The sequence below is a fragment of the Anser cygnoides genome, chromosome 2 (assembly GCF_040182565.1).
Source record: "Anser cygnoides isolate HZ-2024a breed goose chromosome 2, Taihu_goose_T2T_genome, whole genome shotgun sequence".
Lineage (NCBI taxonomy): Eukaryota > Metazoa > Chordata > Aves > Anseriformes > Anatidae > Anser > Anser cygnoides.
Window position 1 is genome coordinate 154181212 of NC_089874.1, and position 17806 is coordinate 154199017.

The 17806-nt window shown below is 41.1% G+C and overlaps 1 protein-coding gene across 5 annotated transcripts in view; it reads right to left on the minus strand.

Annotated features, from left to right (window-relative positions):
- The window catches only part of ASAP1 (ArfGAP with SH3 domain, ankyrin repeat and PH domain 1), a 146834-nt gene that overhangs the window by 120553 nt on the left and 8475 nt on the right, over positions 1-17806 (minus strand). For 4 of the 5 annotated variants that reach the window (XM_048048676.2, XM_066990742.1, XM_066990747.1 and 1 more), the window contains exon 2: positions 7023-7109. In XM_048048676.2, coding sequence (XP_047904633.2) covers positions 7023-7088 — 66 coding nt within the window. In that variant the 5' untranslated portion in view covers positions 7089-7109. Of the gene's footprint in view, positions 1-7022; positions 7110-17806 lie in introns of those variants that run through there. The other variant, XM_066990746.1, reaches the window with a different exon arrangement.

Consider the following 17806-nt stretch of genomic DNA (forward strand, 5'->3'; position numbering starts at 1 on the left):
TGCTGCAGCCTTGTATCGTGCAAGGCTTGCCAGCAGCAGCCACACTTATCTCACTCCTCTCAGTTCCCTGAAGGGAAAAGGCCATCCTTGGACATGCTAGCATGGGTGAGAAGGGTGCAAGCAGCCCTGGAAACACAGCTCTTTGCTGGTGATACACCGCAGTCAAGGAAGTTGTGCTGTTCTGCTATCCCACCCAGTGATTCAGTCTGCAAATCCGTTTGATTCCTTTGGCCTTTCTTACAATGATTGCTAACAGGAGAGTTAATTATAGCTATAAGTGCACCTTAGCATGTTGATAATATTTCTGCAGGATTTGTGATACCACACAAATACTGCTTAGGGAGAGGCTGAACAGCATAGCAACACCAGCAGAAATTACTAACGCAGGTGTTTTGCAATCAGCTGACTAGCAACTGTGGCATTTTTCATTTTATAGTACTCCAGTCATCGTGTATTTAGATTGAGATCAACAGCTCATTCACAAGAGCCAAGCAATAGTCATCAGGTGACGATGACTGTCATCATCGCAAACTTTCAAACATCACGGATATGGGCCAGGGGTGAGCAGCTACACTGCGCTTGCACAGCTCCTCGTGGCATCAGCCCCATTAACTACACAAACCACACAGTGGTGTGAGAGAGAACAGGGAGATTATCTTTCTACTAGAGGTATGGAGACAGATAGAGGAGGGTGTGGCTCCGCTGAAAGAAAGCAGGATGTATTTTTGGTTGTGTAGCCGTGCAAAGTCAGCTCTTCAGCACCGCCGTGCTGCAGCGCGTGGCGGGGCTCCTCTGGGTGTGATCACGCAGAGAGCAGCCCCAGGACCACCCCAAGGCCACCGCTGCCTGCTGCATGGAAAACAAGCTGGCAAACACACCTCAGGTGTGGCAGCCTCCGGATTTTGGGAAACGAGCTTGACCCGGGTCCCTGGCTGGGTGCCAAAACCGCTCCCGAGCATGCTCAGAGAAGCTGCCACCTGCATCATGTGCAACCTGCCAGCGTGACTGTGAGAAGAAGGAAATCGCTGTGTGCATGGCTGCTATGTGGATGGCTCTCCTTCCCCAGTACGAACATAGTCATTCCAGGATCTCACATGTCAACTCTGCCTTTTTTTTTTTTTTTTTCCCCACACACAAAGAGATGATGCTACTTTGTGCCTACGTTCATTTCTTTACTTGTGAGTTTCCCATCTTGGCTATTACTGCTAACAAAATTAGTGTAGATCAGGCATTAATGTTAAATGAAAACATCAGATCATTGCAATGCGTATGTCTTTGTTAGTAAACTACCATAGTTGTTCTTGTTTTGCTCCTTAGCATCTTCATGAGCACAGAGAGTATCAGAATAGCAACAGAAGTAGTAGAGTGCTAAAACCCATCAGGAAAATATCCTTAGGCTATATTACTATACTACACTGATATTCTGGACAAATCTGTGGTTTGGTGTTATATTCACGCATTTCAGCTAAACACAGCAGTCAATATTACTTCCTGCCTTCTTAGCTACCCTGACTCCCGGTATGGAAGCACTGTGAGGACCAAGGCCGCCATGGTGTTTCAACCCCCAAGTGAATCATATCATAGAATCACAGAATGGTTTGGGTTGGAAGGGACCTTAAAGATCACCCAGTTCCAACCCCCTTGCCATGGACAGGGACACCTCCCACCAAACAAAGGTTGCCCAAAGCCCCGTCCAGCCTGAACACCTCCAGGGATGGGGCATCCACAGCTTCTCTGGGCAGCCTGTGCCAGGGCCTCACCACCCTTACAGTGAAGAATTACCTCCTAACCTCCAATCTAAATCTCCCCTCTTTTAGTTTAAAACTGTTCCCCCTTGTCCTATCATTATCTGGCTAAGCAAAAAGTTGCTCTCCATCTCTTTTATAAGCCCCTTTAAGTACTGAAAAGCTGCAATGAGGTCTCCCTGGAGCCTTCCCTTCTGCAGGCTGAACATCCCCAGCTCTCTCAGCCTTCCTTCATAGGAGAGGTGCTCCAGCCCTCTGATCATCTTCATGGCCTTTCTCTGGACTAGTTCTAACAGCCCCACATCCTTCTTGTGCTGGGGGCCCCAGACCTGGATGCAGCACTCCAAGTGGGCCCTCACGAGGGCAGAGCAGGACAGGCCCCTGAGGGACACTGTTTGTCACTGACCTCCACCTGGACACAGAGCCATTGACCACCACTCTCTGGGTGAGGCCTTCAGGCCAATTCTTATCCACTTGCATTTGGTCAGAGCCCCCCTGAGAGAACACGTACGCCAATTGCTGTTGTTACATTTATGTAAGTTTATTCTCAGATAACCTCTGACAAAATTAATGGGAAATGCTCATTTAAATTTATGGCCGTAAGTATTAGAGCATCCACAAGTATTTCTGACTCAACTCGTCTTGATTTGAGCGTTGGGTTTAGGGTATAAAAGGAGCTTCAGATCAACAAGAATTTTAGCAGGGTGGGTTTGGCAGCTCGTTTTGGAATATCTCCTGCACTAAAACTCAGGAAACCTTTTTTGTTAATGGAACTCCCACAGCTTTGTTATAAAAAATAAACCCACCCCATTTACATAAGGGCATGTAACACCACCCCTTGGTACTTCAGCTGGAAACATTCAGTCAGGAGGAGGTTCACCTCCAGGACCAGCGTCCTCTCAGAGAATGGTCCCATCGGCTAACTGAACCTTGTATGAAGGGTAGCAACCACATTTTTTAACCTGCAGCATGTTTGCACTTTTAATATCACATAAGTGCATAATGTACTCACAGGAAAAGGCAAAGTCTATTTTAGACAGCAAAGCCTACATCACACATTGTGACTGGTGCTAATTTGCTTGAAGGGAACTTGCATGGTAAACTGCAAGTGGTTTTACTTGAGAAAGAAGGCTGTTGGATTTGACATTTGCAAACAAATCTTTAAAATGATTATATTATTGGGACAGAATAGTCAGGTAACTTTCCGGTCAAGGAAAACCATTCATATCTAGATAATTTCTGTGCATGCAGAAAAGCAGACTCCAGATCCAGCAAACATACTGATTGCATTTCTGTATTTTTAAGCTACAGCCTCTTGTAATATGGCTCATGAAATACATGAGCTGCATCAACAATTTCTGTTGTTGCTGTGACTGTTTTGAATACAAGAATCAGCTGATTTCAATTTTCATACTGGCATTTCCAAGCATTTGTCTTCATTTGATATTTAAAAATAGGTAAGAAAACATAAGCAACTGTCTTAGAAACTACAGTATTCATTTAAAAGTATGTTAGCATGAGCAATGGTGGCTTAAACAAAAGGTTCTTTCTGCATTCTTTCAATATTAATGTGATAGCAAAAAGAAAACCCATTGTGTTCTCATTATAAGCGACATTTTGGTTACATTTGTGTTTTTAACACTATATGTACCAAATGAAAATTCCAAACATACAACTGAATGATATATTTTGCATCTTATTTACTTGAATATCCTGTGCAAGGTGCTTAACTGAACGAGAGGTAACCCCAACAGCTATCTCAAAGGCCAGCTGAAAATAACAGCACTGAAAACGGAGCAGAGCATTGAGTTACGCAAGATTAAACCAACTAATTTGCTGATTCAGTGTTGCCTTTGTTGTTTTGGGTTTGTCATGCAAGATCAAGAGCCATGCAGACAAACACGTAACAGCATTCTGGGCTCACAGTCACAACAAGAAGCACAGCTCTGGAACCTCTGCAGCCTCCAAAGGGAAAAAACAGCAAAATGTCAGCCAGCAGCAAGGGGAAGCAGGCTGATGATGGAAGGGATGCTCACTTTTTGTTGCAGGTGTGCTGAATTTGGTATTTTTGTTGCATGCAGGGTTTTTTGTTGTTAGAGACGCTCATTTACAAAACCTTACTCTAGTTCATCAGAAGCATAGTACCACGTGTGTCAGGAGGGATCAGATTCAAACACAGTCCTTAAACATCTACAGAATATAAAAACCCAGCAATATATTCTTATATAAAGACTGTGTTTTGGAGAGTTCATGGAGCTCAAACTCTTGGGGATGTCAGAGGAGCCTCTGGCATATGTAACCCTTGTCTGTGGTGCAAGTGATAGCCTGCTCCTTGCTGATGGAGACAGCCACTCTTGGGCTGCTGGCCCCACAAGAGCTGCTGGCCCAGCAGGACCTGCCAACATGTGCCAGTGAGGGTGAGAACCTGCAGGGGAAGCCTGTGCGTGGTTATCCTGACCCCAACCAAATGCTTGGACGGTTTTTGGGAAGGGCATGGCAGACACGTCTGCAGGCAACAGGAGGAGTTGAACGTTGGTTAGCGTGAGAGTAGGGGTTGCAAAGCACAAGACGAAGCCGGTGTAGCATGAAGGGGGACTCTGTGATTAAACCGAGAGAAATAAGAGTCTGTTCAAAGCAGGAATCACTAGTAGCTGAATACATTTTTTAAATATGGGAAATAGCAATGACTAAGATTGGAGACTGTTGCTGCAAAAAATGAACATGTTGCAGGGCAGCTGGCATAGCAGGCTCTCCAAAAGAAAAAGAGAATGAAATAAAGCCTCAACCCGCACTGCAAACATTTCAATATTTTCTGTTTCCCTCTGGAAATAATATAGCTGTGTCATTATCCAGGCACATTTCTGGTTCTACCTAAGCTGCTAGATGTATACTGATGGCAGCATGCATCTTGCCTGCAGTGAAACTGGAGGTTCAGGCCAAAATGAACCTGGGAAACAGTTTGAGAACTAAATAAAGGCTCTGTAGACCTTGTGGTATCTTGTCCTTGAGCTGCCACTCGCAGCTGTGACATGGCATTTGATCACTTTGTGCATCATTTCTCTATCTGTGGAATGCAGACAATTGCATGTATTTTTCTGGGTGAAAGCACACTGGGCTCTCCAGCTGAGTAGTGCTATAGCACGACTGAGTATTTTTATTGTAGATTTTATTGCATGAGTTTTAAAAAACAGCTGAAGGATGAGAAGAGCTCTCAGGCCAAACAATTTCATCAACATTTTATTGGACAGACAAAAAGGATTGGCAGGCAAATAAAAGGACTGCTTCTACTAGTTGTTCATGATGTGAAAACATAAAGGAAAGAGAGATTATTTATTTTTGGGGGGAGCGACTGAGCTTCTGCTGTGCTAATCAGATGCATAGAAGTCATTTGCAAACGTGCACATGTATGGACCTACTGAGCTGAAGTTCAAAGGCTGGCTTATAGTGTTGACTGAACATAGTTTGTTTAATGCTCAAAGGATTGTCATCAAGCAAAAATGGCTCGATTTTAAAATTAGGGTCTGAACATTTGTCTATTAAAGCATGCATTTGAATGTCATCTTTGTAGGGTTCTCTTAAAATCCAGAATAGCAGACAAGTGTCTGGAAACTTTTGGAAGCTGGTCTTGCCATATGGACTTAGTCCCATTGAGTCAATATTTACATGATGCTAAATGAAATAAAGAACTTCAAAATTTCAGCCTGGAATTCTATCATAGCATCCCCTCTCTCTGTCTACTTATTTGCTTCTACTTTTACCCGTTTTAGGTCACTAAAAAAGAGCTTGCTGCTTCCTGAGTTAACTGGTTTTCCATTGACTTCAGTGGAGCATGGTCATCAGCCCATCCATCCTGCCCCTAATGAGTTTTTTAATGCATTGCCAATACCATAAAATTCAAAAAGGGAGCAGGAAAGGTTTCAAAATTCTTCTTTTCCTACAAGTTTTTTGGGAAGATAAATGTGAGTGGAGGGAAAAAATATTTATTGTCCCCATGGACAGAAAAGCTTTGCCCTCATCTTGCTCTTTATCAAGAGAATAAGCATAGGAAGAAGATCCTGTGAATGTCTCAGTCATGAGAAAAGTCTCACTAATGGTTTGCAGCTTCTCGGGAGCTGCAGTCAAAAAACAAATCCTCAGGAAATCAGGTTTCATTAAGTTCAATGATTTTACCACTACTTATTTGCTTGTTTGTGGTTGTACTTTGTTTTATTCCTACAAGGAAATGTAGAAGCAGTATGACTCAAAAAAGTAAGTCCTGTTTCAAAATCAAGTGGAAATATCCAGCTTAATAGCTTCATACTTTTCAAAAGATGATTGTTTTACTTCTGGACTCTTGCTTATTTAGGCATCATGAGCTTAAGAAGGAAAAAAAAAATTATGCATATGCTTTGTGTGACAAAGCAAATACACCAAAGGAAGATTTATTCAGTTTTCAGAAGATCAGCAGCAGTGATTCACCCCTCTTGGCTGGGCTGGAGTGCAGTATGGCCAACCCTTCCCCCAGGGACAAAGAGAAGATGAAAGACCCACACTGCTGCCATCCCCAAGCGGGGAGCAGCGACCTGTGCCAGGAGAGCTGCATCCAGAGCACCAGGTACAAAGCAAACTAAAGCCTCCACTGCAAATGTTGTTGTTGTAGGGGGTTCAAGTCAGGCAATCCAAATGCCATTTTAGTGGTTCAATGAAATACAGTAAAAGCTTTAAAACAAGAGCACTCACCATCCAGAGACTGAATAAACAAAAGCATATTTAGACAACTGTGTGCTATTCAGCGTTTTGCATCACAAGAAGAAGAGAGTCTCTCCTCTTTCAAGCCCCCGCACAAATCTTGCCATAGATTTTGCAGGCTGATCTCAGAGATGGGTTGTTTGCAAAGTTAAAACAACATCAGTTACCAGATCTGGACACTTGAAAGGAGTTACAGAGTGTCATTTTTATACCCTCCCCATCCAACTTTGAAATCTATGAAAGCAAAGCAAAATACATGATAAATATTATCGTTTGCTCCTGTACTTGCAAAGGCAGTCAGTGTTTTCTGAGGATTTACTGATTTATTTAATTTTTTGACCCTTGGAACGATCAACAGGTTAGATATTTTCTGAAAAGCACTTTCTGGTAACATCCAAAGTGGCATTTAGCAAATAAAACAAAAACAAAAAACTGGCAAGTATTGCAATTGATAAAACCAATTTCTTCGGGGCTTATTTTCCATATATTTTGGTCTACTTTTTACATTTCAAACCTGTTACTTATGCTTAGGTCTTTTTTCTTCCTTACCGATTCCATAATGAATCTCTTGAAGAAAAACTTGAAAGCCTGGAAGCTGAAGATCTCATGTCTCATCTGTCACGACCAGAAACCTACCTAGATGAGGAGAAAAGAGGGCACAAATAAATAGAATTGGCCAAAGCTGTGGGACTGAAAAAGTCACTTATTCAAACAGTTTAAAGCCGCGTTTATTAATTAATTCTTCAGGGACAGCAATTTATCCTACGGTATTTGATTACTGTATTTGATATTGTGAGTTTCATTAGAGTAAACAGACCCATTAGAAATCCGCTGAGAATAGCACCTTGCTGAAAAATGCTACATGAGAGCTTTGTTTAGCTGACTGGGGAAACTCTCGGTGTGTAACTAAATGTGGCAGCACTCGCTCAGCTGCCGTGCGTGCAGGGCAAGGAGCGCTGCCTGCCCTGGCTGTCTGACACTTCCCTCTAGAAGACCCTGTTTTCAGCTATAACTTCAGTTGAACCATTCAGGCTGAAAATTTCCATGTCAGGTGCATGCAGCAAACTTATCCTTTTTTTTTTTTTTTTTGGAGGGGGGAGGAAGGCAGATAAGATTTGAAGGACAAAGAGTTTGGGTGGAAAAGTGATGTGGCAGGAAGGATGCTGCACGTAGGAGAGGGGGAGGAGGGGATATGGTCGTGCCAGGACATGGACAAGTGGTTCCAAACGCTTTCATCAAACTTCTTCCCTACCACGTGGAAATGGGCCGTACTATTTCCAGTTTAAGACTTGTGTTGATGTGGGGAAAAGAAAGTGGTAGAGATGCTGCAGAGCCTCTGGAGGAGGTGGACAGGACGGGGACACTTCAGAGCCACTGGGTTGAACTCCACAGTAGGTCCAACAGAGGGAGGCTGCCCCAGAGCACAGCCTTCACTAGAGCACCGATCACAGCCACATGTGGCCGGTCTGCCCATTTCCATCCGAGCACCCCACTTAATTCCTCCGTGAGTCTTTGTTTTCCTCGCTAAGAGAGAAGTTACTTGTTACTGCTGTCTTGTTACTGCTGTCGACCTATTTCCCTAGAGGCTGCTCTAGTTTGTTTATGGGTTTTGTCCTGTTTGTTTTATGTTTCCAAATTTGCCATGTGGGTCTGGAGGGCTGCCAACCCTTAACATTAAAAACAACGTAGGATAATCCCAGTCTCCAAAACATATGGGATTCAATTAAAAATTGCGACATAGAAGTTCTTGGATGGGATATTACTATCGTTCTTTTCCCTTCTGTTTCTGAGCCTTTTTAGGATACTTTCAAAGGATGTGGTCAAAATATGTTTTGCCGTTAGGAGGACTAGAGGCTTCCTTAACCAAACAGATTTCAGATTTTTACGTATGTACATAAAGGATTTGAGATTCTACCATGTGCCACCAGCTTGGCAGCATGGGAGAAAAAAATAGTTACAGCTCTGTCCATAAGACTGAGCAGTGCTTTAAAGGAAGAGCTGTGTTCTTTGATATGAAGTCAAGGATGTAAGGTATCTAACTTATACCCAGAATACCGTATAAGGTATCTACCTTATACCGAACAGAAGTATATGCCTTATATCCAGAATATTATGCTTGAATATTATATTATATGCAGGAAAAAAACTGTTATAAGAAGACCTGGGTGCTGCACTGTTTTTCATGGGCTGGGAAAGGCCTCCAACAGCAGATAACAGAGTACCACAGTCTTAAAACAAAATCACAGCCACTGGCAACCTTGGATCTGGCTCAACCCATGATGACATGTCTGTTTGTTGTTTAACATTACAGCACATCTGTTCCTTTTAATGATATTATCCATCTCCTTAGGCAAAACAGTCACCTTGATGATTGCAGGTTTATGCTATTCAAATCAAAACAATGTTAGATTAAAAAAAAAATTATAATGGCTCATTGCTTTCAAAATGAAATGCTGACATAGGTTCACAAGTAAGTATGATTTACATTAGATTATGTTTTGAACTGATAGTAATTTATTTATATTTCATCCATTTTTCGTAAGTCCGAAAAGTCACAGAATTTCCTTACTTCCGCTGTAATATACTACTGAAGATTATTTAATTACCCATTTGCTGTAGGCAGTGTTAACAGCATTTGTGGTCATATCTCAGTGGCTCAGGGTGATTATATTCCCTTTCTAGGTCTCCTGTTCATTTCTGGGCCTCTCAGTACTACACTAACCAGCAAAGTGAAATATGGAACAAATCCAGAAAAATATTTGTAAAGGAATCAAGTTGGTTGAAGTTATCAGGAGTGATTGATGAGAACGAACAATGAGAAGGAAACATACGTGGCTTCCCCAGAGAGAAGAGAGTTGGCCCAGAGGTGAAGAAGCTCACGTGGGTCCAACTCCTTGTCTCGGTGGCCTTGGACAGGTTATTAGACCTGCATTCAGATGGCAAATTCCTCAGGCCTTGTACGCACAAGAGCATTTCATCTTTCATAGAGTCTTTCCAAGGCTAAACACAGCTTTTAAGAAACTCGGCCCACAGACAGATGACCTCTTGCATCTCTGCTTCTTGCCTGAAAAAAAAAAAAAAAAGGAAGGCTGCCCAAACGTCCCTGGCAATGTGAGGATAATGTTACCAGTTTTATGTAAAGTACTCATGTATGACAGCATGTGAGTGGGAGCAGGGAGTGAATAGGAAATATAAGAACCCAGAATGGATGGAGAACAATGAACACCTGGAGCAATATGATTGCTTTTTGCCTACGGACACCTACAGCTGAAAAGAGAAAGACTAGTTGGGGCTTAAGTAAGAGAAAGAGGCCTAACGAGAAACAGGATGACATTAAAGTCACATGGAAGCTGAGTGTCAACTGAGATGTGTTAACACAATAGCAAATTCTATTAGTCCTCAGATGAGAAAAGCGTTTATTCTTGTGCCTGATTATGAGTACATGCAATCATATTGAATTAATTGGTGCAATCTAAGTGCTTGACTAATCCTAGCTCTTAACTAACAAGTATAATGAGTTGAATCCCCATATTTTTAAGCTTTTAGAACTGGTAAAATAGCATGGAAAGCCAATGAATACTCAGGGTAGAATATAAAAATGGCAATGTATATTGGATAATAGGCAAGAAGAAAATCTTATGCAAGGATTTTGCAGAGGAGAAGAAAAGATCAGGAAATATTTTTGCAGTCTTTAATTACTTGCATTTGATACTGCTTAAACTCTCTGTGATTTCATGCATAAGTCATTTAATGACCTATTTTGGTTTGCTTTTAGTTATGGAGGATTTACTTTTGCTTTCATAATAGAATACACAGTCTGAACAACCTGGGGAGTATATACCTAAGTACATATTTTGCATGCCTAATGAATATTTTAGGACAAATATTAACCAGACAGTTTTCATGAATGTTTGAACTGGAGTTAACCTACCTAGAAAAACTCAAACAAGCAAAAGTTAATATTGTTTCTACAGTCACTGATGTAGCAATAATAGTAGTTGTACACCACCATGCTGAAAATCAACTCCCTTTATGTCCAAACAATAGCATGAATCACAGAATTCTGACCTTGATATACAAATGTGATCATGTAGTAATTATAGCTCTTGTACTTTCTGTATAAACAGACTACTTCATCTGGAAATGCTGTATAGTACTTCTTCATTCTGCAATTTACAGCTAATGACTGAGCAGAAAGCTTTTATATCCCAAGAAGTTTTAACATGATGCAGGTATAAAAATCTTATTTGTTGCAAATGAAAAAATTAGGCTGGTTATTTGAACTACTGGGAATCAACTATTTGCTCTATCTAAATTCTGTTGAAAAGCATGTCCTACAAATTTTAAGACTGTTTTCAAAATCATGATTCGAAAAGGTTATTGAAACTATTTTCATGGCCAAAATACAGAATTAAACTACTCAATCCATATAATAACTGACATGTTCTTGAATTAACTGTGAGATTAAAGAAAATATCTTTCATTTTACGCCAAAATCTGCTATAGATTCGTTTTGTTTGTCTATGTTGTTATCCTCCAAACAGGATGCAAGAAACATATGTTCTTCAGTTTCACCCTAATCCATGATTTGGATAATGCTATTAGCATCTGGTCTAACATACTTCAGTGAAGGAAATTTGAGGATATTTGTCTCTGGATGTGTCACCTCAGACCTAATTTTAATATATCCGAAGCAATGAAAGCCCCATTCTGACCTCATACATTAGCAGTGTCCTCAGTGATTCCATAAAAATACACCATCAGAGCACTAGCACACTTATGGGAATGAGCTGAATCGTGAAAGAAGTAATAATAGAAAAGTCATAATTGAATTGCACATACTAAGGCAGTATACATATTTCTTTATTAAGTAGTCTGTTTTACCCTGGATGTCCACACACAGCTGTCCTTACAAGAGGGCTCGAGCAGGTTTTTAGGAATTGCTCTACTTAACCTCCGGGAAGCCAAGGGCAAGATGAGTTATGCGGTCACTGCCTGGGCTGAGTGCTCAAGGCAGGGAAAGCAGCACTCAGCAAAAAACACAGAGCCTGGTGACCACCAGGACTGGATTCCTTGTCACTGCATCTGTCACTTGTCTTTCTCTTTCATCTCACAGCATCTTTCTCTTTCATCTCACCTTGTGCACTGGTACCTGCCTTACTGCGTGAGCAGATCACTGCATGTCACCTGTCCTGCTCCATGTTCACAGTGGCCTCCACTCAATTTCTGCTTGTTTTACCAGTGATACTTCTATTTCTCTTACAAGTTATGGATGATAATGTAGAATAGCTTAGAGCCCAGGAGAGGCCCCGAAGAACTGACTGACATTCTCTTTGAGTCTGTATTTATAATGGTTTCTGAGAACTGTCAATTACTCAGTTTGTAATCCATAAAATAATTACAATATGACTTTAAATAACTGTAGTTTCTCAATCAAAATGCTGTTTGGTGCCAAAAGCTCTACTAAAGTTCATACTTATTACATCAATAATATTGATTTTTTTTCAAGAAAATGTAAAACCTAAAAAACTATCAAAATAGCTTTCTTGAAATAAAATACATTTCCTTTAATTCCATCCTGGTTGCCATGAATTGCATTACTTTTCACTAATTCCTTTTGAATAGTGCCTGGAATTAGCCATTCCAGTGTTTAACACTGGATTGATGTGAGGTTGAGAGGATTATTAATCCTCAGGTCATTCTATTGAGCTTTAAAATATATTGGCAAAGTACGAGTTTTCTTCCATGAAATAGCCTTGTGTTTGAATATGTATTGAAAATCAACTTTTAAAATTCAGGTAGTTTCTTGTACAACATTCTCATAAAAAAAAATAAAAAAGAACCTTTTTTTAGGAGGTGGCATTGCTGTTAGAATGGAAAATCATTCTCCACCCTTGTCTGATGATACAAACCTCCTATGATTATGAAATGATCATATGATATCTGGGCTGTGCAAAGGGCTATAGAATAGTTGCACTGGACAGCCTAAATCTGCTTTAGGAATTCATGCCACAAAAGTGGGTAATTCTAAGGTTTAACAGTTTTGTAATATATCACCACTGTACAATGTTGCAACGCATCGCTACAGCCAGCCAGAGGGTTTAAGTGCAATTGTTTGGTAATTTTCTGCAATCTTCTTCAAAGGTGAATTTTCAAGACTCAGGTATATGACACAGAGATTTGTGTAAGTATTTAGACTGAAGGACTCTGCAGTCTTTGATGCCTGTCTTTTGTTATTTGTTGAAGGCCTTCAGGATGGTGGTGTTGTGACTTAAACCTCCTTGGATCTACTTACGAGTGACCTTTTTATCACTTCCTACGATATCCATCAGCTGTTTCTTGGGCTCAGGGAAGATTTTTCATTTTGTGGAGGCAGCAGTTAATCAGAGTGCCTGCTTCCCAGCTGCAGACCTCTAGAGAGCTTTCACAGACCCTGTCAAGGGTATTTTCTTATATTTGATGACAAGGCTGCCATCCACAGTCCAAGATTTTGAGTTACTTGCAATCTACTTCTGAAGCCTGTGAGAAGCTCATGACATGAGAGTGTTTTCCGCCTGCCCTGCAAGGTTAGTAACTGTTTAATGATTAGTTCAGTATGGAGTCTGCAGCAAATAGTCCTGTACACAGTATATGGATAATAGATTAATAATACAATCTGAATGTTACATCCTCTTGTCACTGTCCCTACTTATTTTCGATAGCCACTTATCGTGGGCTGAATTCAATAACGGCAACTTGCTGAATGGATTTATAGGATTGTACAAATCAGAAATGACTAAACCTGTTGTAGCTGTGTTAAAAATCAACTTCTCTCTGCATGAAAAGTCTGGTGCATCCGAGCTTTCCACATCGTCCCTACAGTGGCTTTTCTGCTGTGTGGCGGCAGCTCTCAAGCAAGGCAAGCGGCACGCCTCCTGCTTCTAGCTGTCATCGATTGTTCAGGCACTCATCAGGTCTCGCATTGTCTGAACACATCACGAAAGTCAATGAACACATTTCCTCCTGAAAGGATTGCTGCTAATTCTTCTCCAAAGACGAGTCCCACACAGACGGTCTGTAGCAGAGCCAGGAACCAGACCCCGATGTGCTCATCTCAGTCTGCTGTCTCCAGCACAAAGCCAGGCTTTGAGCAGAAGGATGACTCCACAGTGCCTTCTGCCAGCCCCACTTGTCTCGGTACAGCTCTGCCCTTCAAACTGCCGTTTTTTCATGCCTTCCCCTTTGGCACGTACCAAGCAGTGCCACTCTCCCTGCTTAGGGACCCTGTGTCAGTGTCACATCCTTTGGCTGGTACAGCACTGCTGGCCGCTCTGGTCTTCAGCGGAGCGCAGTCAGGCACAGAATTATCAAAGCCTCTCTATGGAATACCCAGAAATACAAGGCACATAAAAAACCTCAATACAAGAACACAAAGATGTTCTTAAATATCCTCTCCTTTCATTCCTCACGTCTGTATCTGCCCCTATACTGAGTCATGTCCAGATCCATGAGCATGCCTTTGAAATCATATGCGCTATTTATATAGAAAAATGAGATTAGCTCAAAAGAAGTGACAACAGAGCCTAAACTTGATCCAGACTCAGTCCATGTTAATGGGATTCTTTACATACACTTCAGTGAGCTCTGATTCAACTTTTATACTTTAAAAGTAGGATGTATCTGACAAAGTGTCTTTGCCTGGGCTGTTCACCCCAGGCTCCCGTTAGAGTTACTGATGATACAGTCAGTACTGTCAACTGAAACTAGGTTTCAGCTCACCTCATCCTACAAGAGTAGATGTTGAAAAAGACATGCTAAAGGAGTTATCTACAAAGGTCAGATGAATCACAGCCTAAACCATCTCTTCCATTTTACTGACTAGAAGAGATAGTAGGGTGCCGATCCCAGAGGCAGACACCTCTTGCCGTGCTGCATGCCCCAAGTGCATCACAGTAGGACCCTCGTATTTCTGCCCAGACCATCCTGTGGGCATATACAAGGCTGTAGCCCTAATTCTACATTCCAGAAGAAATGCCAAGACAAAGAAAAGAAAACTTAAAAACTAAGCTTTTTATGGAAGCCCCCAGGAAATAGTATCTATTTGGGTATACTACCATGACCGCACCTGCCCCTAGCAATCTGATGAGAAGTTTTAACAATCTCTAGAATATTTGGCTACAAGAAATTACACAAATAATATAAAATAAAATTATACGCTGTAATATAAGTTTAGATATTTTTACCGAGGGAAGAATGATGCAGCTGGAAAATAAACCACCCTTTTTCAGTTTAATTTGTATCAGTTTCCTTTTTGAGCTCACGTGATGGTGGTGCTTGGACTGTTTATTTTAGCGACAGCATGAATTTATGCTGAGACAGAAGCAATCAAGTCACATAGCTTTCAGGAAGATGGGAAAACATCAAGACTGAGTCTCTCCAGGCTCTGATGGTAGTTAAAAATACTGAATAACTCATGTTATCTCTCTAAACCTCTCCTATTACTTAATAAATCACTTCACAATGAAATGAATTTGACCGATGTATTAATTAGTTAAATTGGTAATGACTTGCTACTGTGTCAGCAGGTGACAATGAGATGATTATTTGAGATGCACTCAAGTGCTTGGCTCATGTTGCAGAAAGCAGAGATGTGCATGGTGGGAAACTTGAGGTTTCTTCTGCTCTTCTGCAGCTGTAGAGCTGAGCTGCCTGCTAAGCAAATAGCCAATGTTAAAAAAAAAAAAAAAAAAAAGAGAGAGAGAGAAGAAGTAAAAAAGAAAGAGATAACTATTTCAAGGGACAATTATCTAAATGAGTTGGAAACCTGGAATGACTAAGCCCCCGATCTCTGGAGAATTTGTTCTGAGCACTTTGATGAATTTTAAAATGGTGTTGCATTCTGGGTTTTAATAATGTATTCCTGCTCTTCTTCTCCTGGCTCTAGGCAACTGTTGTTAGGTCCATTTTTTACAAAAGCCTAGAGAAACTGAGTTAATAAGAGAAAGTCACTAAGCCAAGTGCTGCACACCTGCCAGGTGCCTGAGAACAGATGACAAGGCAGATGTCTGGTACCTTCAGCATTGCACCTCCTGAATGAACCTTTTTATCAGACATGTTATGGACCTGCTTCACTTTTAGGTCAGCAAATAATATTAATTAAAAGAAAAAAAAAAGTTTTGGTATCTCTAGCACAGTCAGTATCTTAGGTAGCTTTGATTTCCTCCTTTGTTATATTCGTGAACTGAGTCTGGTTCTTGACAAAAGAACACACATCTCTGATTAAAAAAAGCCACCAACACCAACAGGAAACTTCAGTCTCAGTCCGTGGCTTATAATTTTAAGCCTGTCTCTTCAGTGAACAGTGTTAGAAACACAAACATTTTGCTTCTCAATGCTGAAGCCACAAACAAATCTGGGACTGAAACACAAACCCAAGTGTTAGCTTGGAGAGGCTCGGTCCCGGGGGAAATTCAAAAGCCTGAGTTGGCTGCCCATGTTTCTCTTTAGCCCATATCGGGAAGGTTGGACGTTTGAAAGCAGATTCACAGAAGAAAGCACAGGAAGAAGGAGCCACCTAAGCCACCTGACAGTGAACATGAAAGGCACAACTGGACTTTGATAGCAGTCTTCAACAATTCAGTAGGTGTTTATCTTTGAGGCAGACCTGTACTCATGAACCTGCCCCTGGAAGGAGAAACCTTAACTCAGCCCTTAATATCTTGTAAAACTATAATGCTGTCTGTAATTCTTTAACAGTTAGTGAGATTGTGTGCCATGGAGGCTCTGTGTTCAGTCTCTTCCTTGCCTGCTCAAGACCAGGTTTTCCAGACTTCTCCTGCAGGCACCTAGGACCACTTCTGCAAGGTCTAGAAATTGTCAGTAGTTATGAAACAATCAAGCTAAATCTTCCTTTGTGAAAAACAAAAGCACTCTGAATCTAACTCAGATTTTTCTGGGGAACATCTGATCCAATTTAATTCAGTAAGTCCCATTCCAGTCATTAATCTCCAGCCAATTTTTTTTTTTTTAATTTTATTGCACATTATGATTTACTCCGAAGCTCTATGTTCATTGTTATGTAAAGAAGCAGTTGCTCAGATCCTCTTTCTCTTGATCTCCTGATTGGGAAAATACTGCACAGATGTAAGACTATTACTCCTCTGAGAGAACTCTTCCCCAATTAAAAATAGTGTCTCTGAGGGAAATTATGGTCTTGTAAATAGCTTCTGCTTCTAAGAAAGACTACATTAACAGTATAAATGAGGCTGGGTTTCTTTATATCAGATCTACTGTTTACTGCAAAACCAGTACAATAACAGACACAACTGATATTGAACAAATATCCCGGGAGGGCTTAAAAATGTTGAAATCGCACATATGTATCTTTCGGTACTTAAAAGAACCCGATTTGCCTCATGCATTCCCGAATGAACCTATTTCCTTTTAGGGAAGAAAACCCAACAAATGCCTTGTTTTTAACATGCACAGGAAAAGACAAAACAGAAACATATTTTCTCATGATAACTACTGTCGAAATCAGAGGGTGTTGCCAGGGTTCACACAGATGCTGCCTGGTCACTGTTGTCCGTCCTCCTGTCTGTGGAAAACCACAGCAAAACCCGCTGCAGTTTGCATCTGGAGTGGGAGCTGGATGAGACTGTTCAGTTCTGGTGTTCGTGACCACCACTCATCTCCTGCTAAATCTAGTACACTAATATAAATTGCAGATGGCTAGAGGTGCTTGGGAGTGAAAGCACTCAACTGTCCTTTCTTTCCCTTTCAGAGTTTCTTTCCCTTCTAAGTTCACATTCTGGAGGGAGCCCAGGGTCTTTCTCCAAGACATGAATTGACTTGTCTTCAACGGTCTGGTCCAGCTGGTGATTTCTATTTAGAAGGGATTTGGATTGTAAAAACAAATGTTCTGCAGCTCAGGACTGACATACGTTGTCTTGCACTGGGAAACTCAAGTAGAAGTGCTGAACTCTTGTCTACTGAAGCCTTCATTACTGGATTGAAATAATTGACCTCACTCTCCAAAGAACATTGAAATAATTTATCCAGGACTTTGGTATGAGCTGAGGCTCTGAATTTTAGGCAACCAGCTTTTGAAAATTACTGATTTAATCTTTATCTACAAAGGAAAGCTTTAGCAAACAGGGTTCTCTCCTGGTACTGCTTGTCTAAGCAAAACTTCGCTACTGTACTGTCAGTTAGCACTCGTAGGCCAGCAACACTGATGTCAGGATATTATTATTCCCAGGGAATGCTTCCCCTATTAATGCAGTGGATTAATGGTCCATGATATTGCAAAAAGGCACGTCTTTCAAGGAGAGAGAATTAAAGCAGTGGGATAA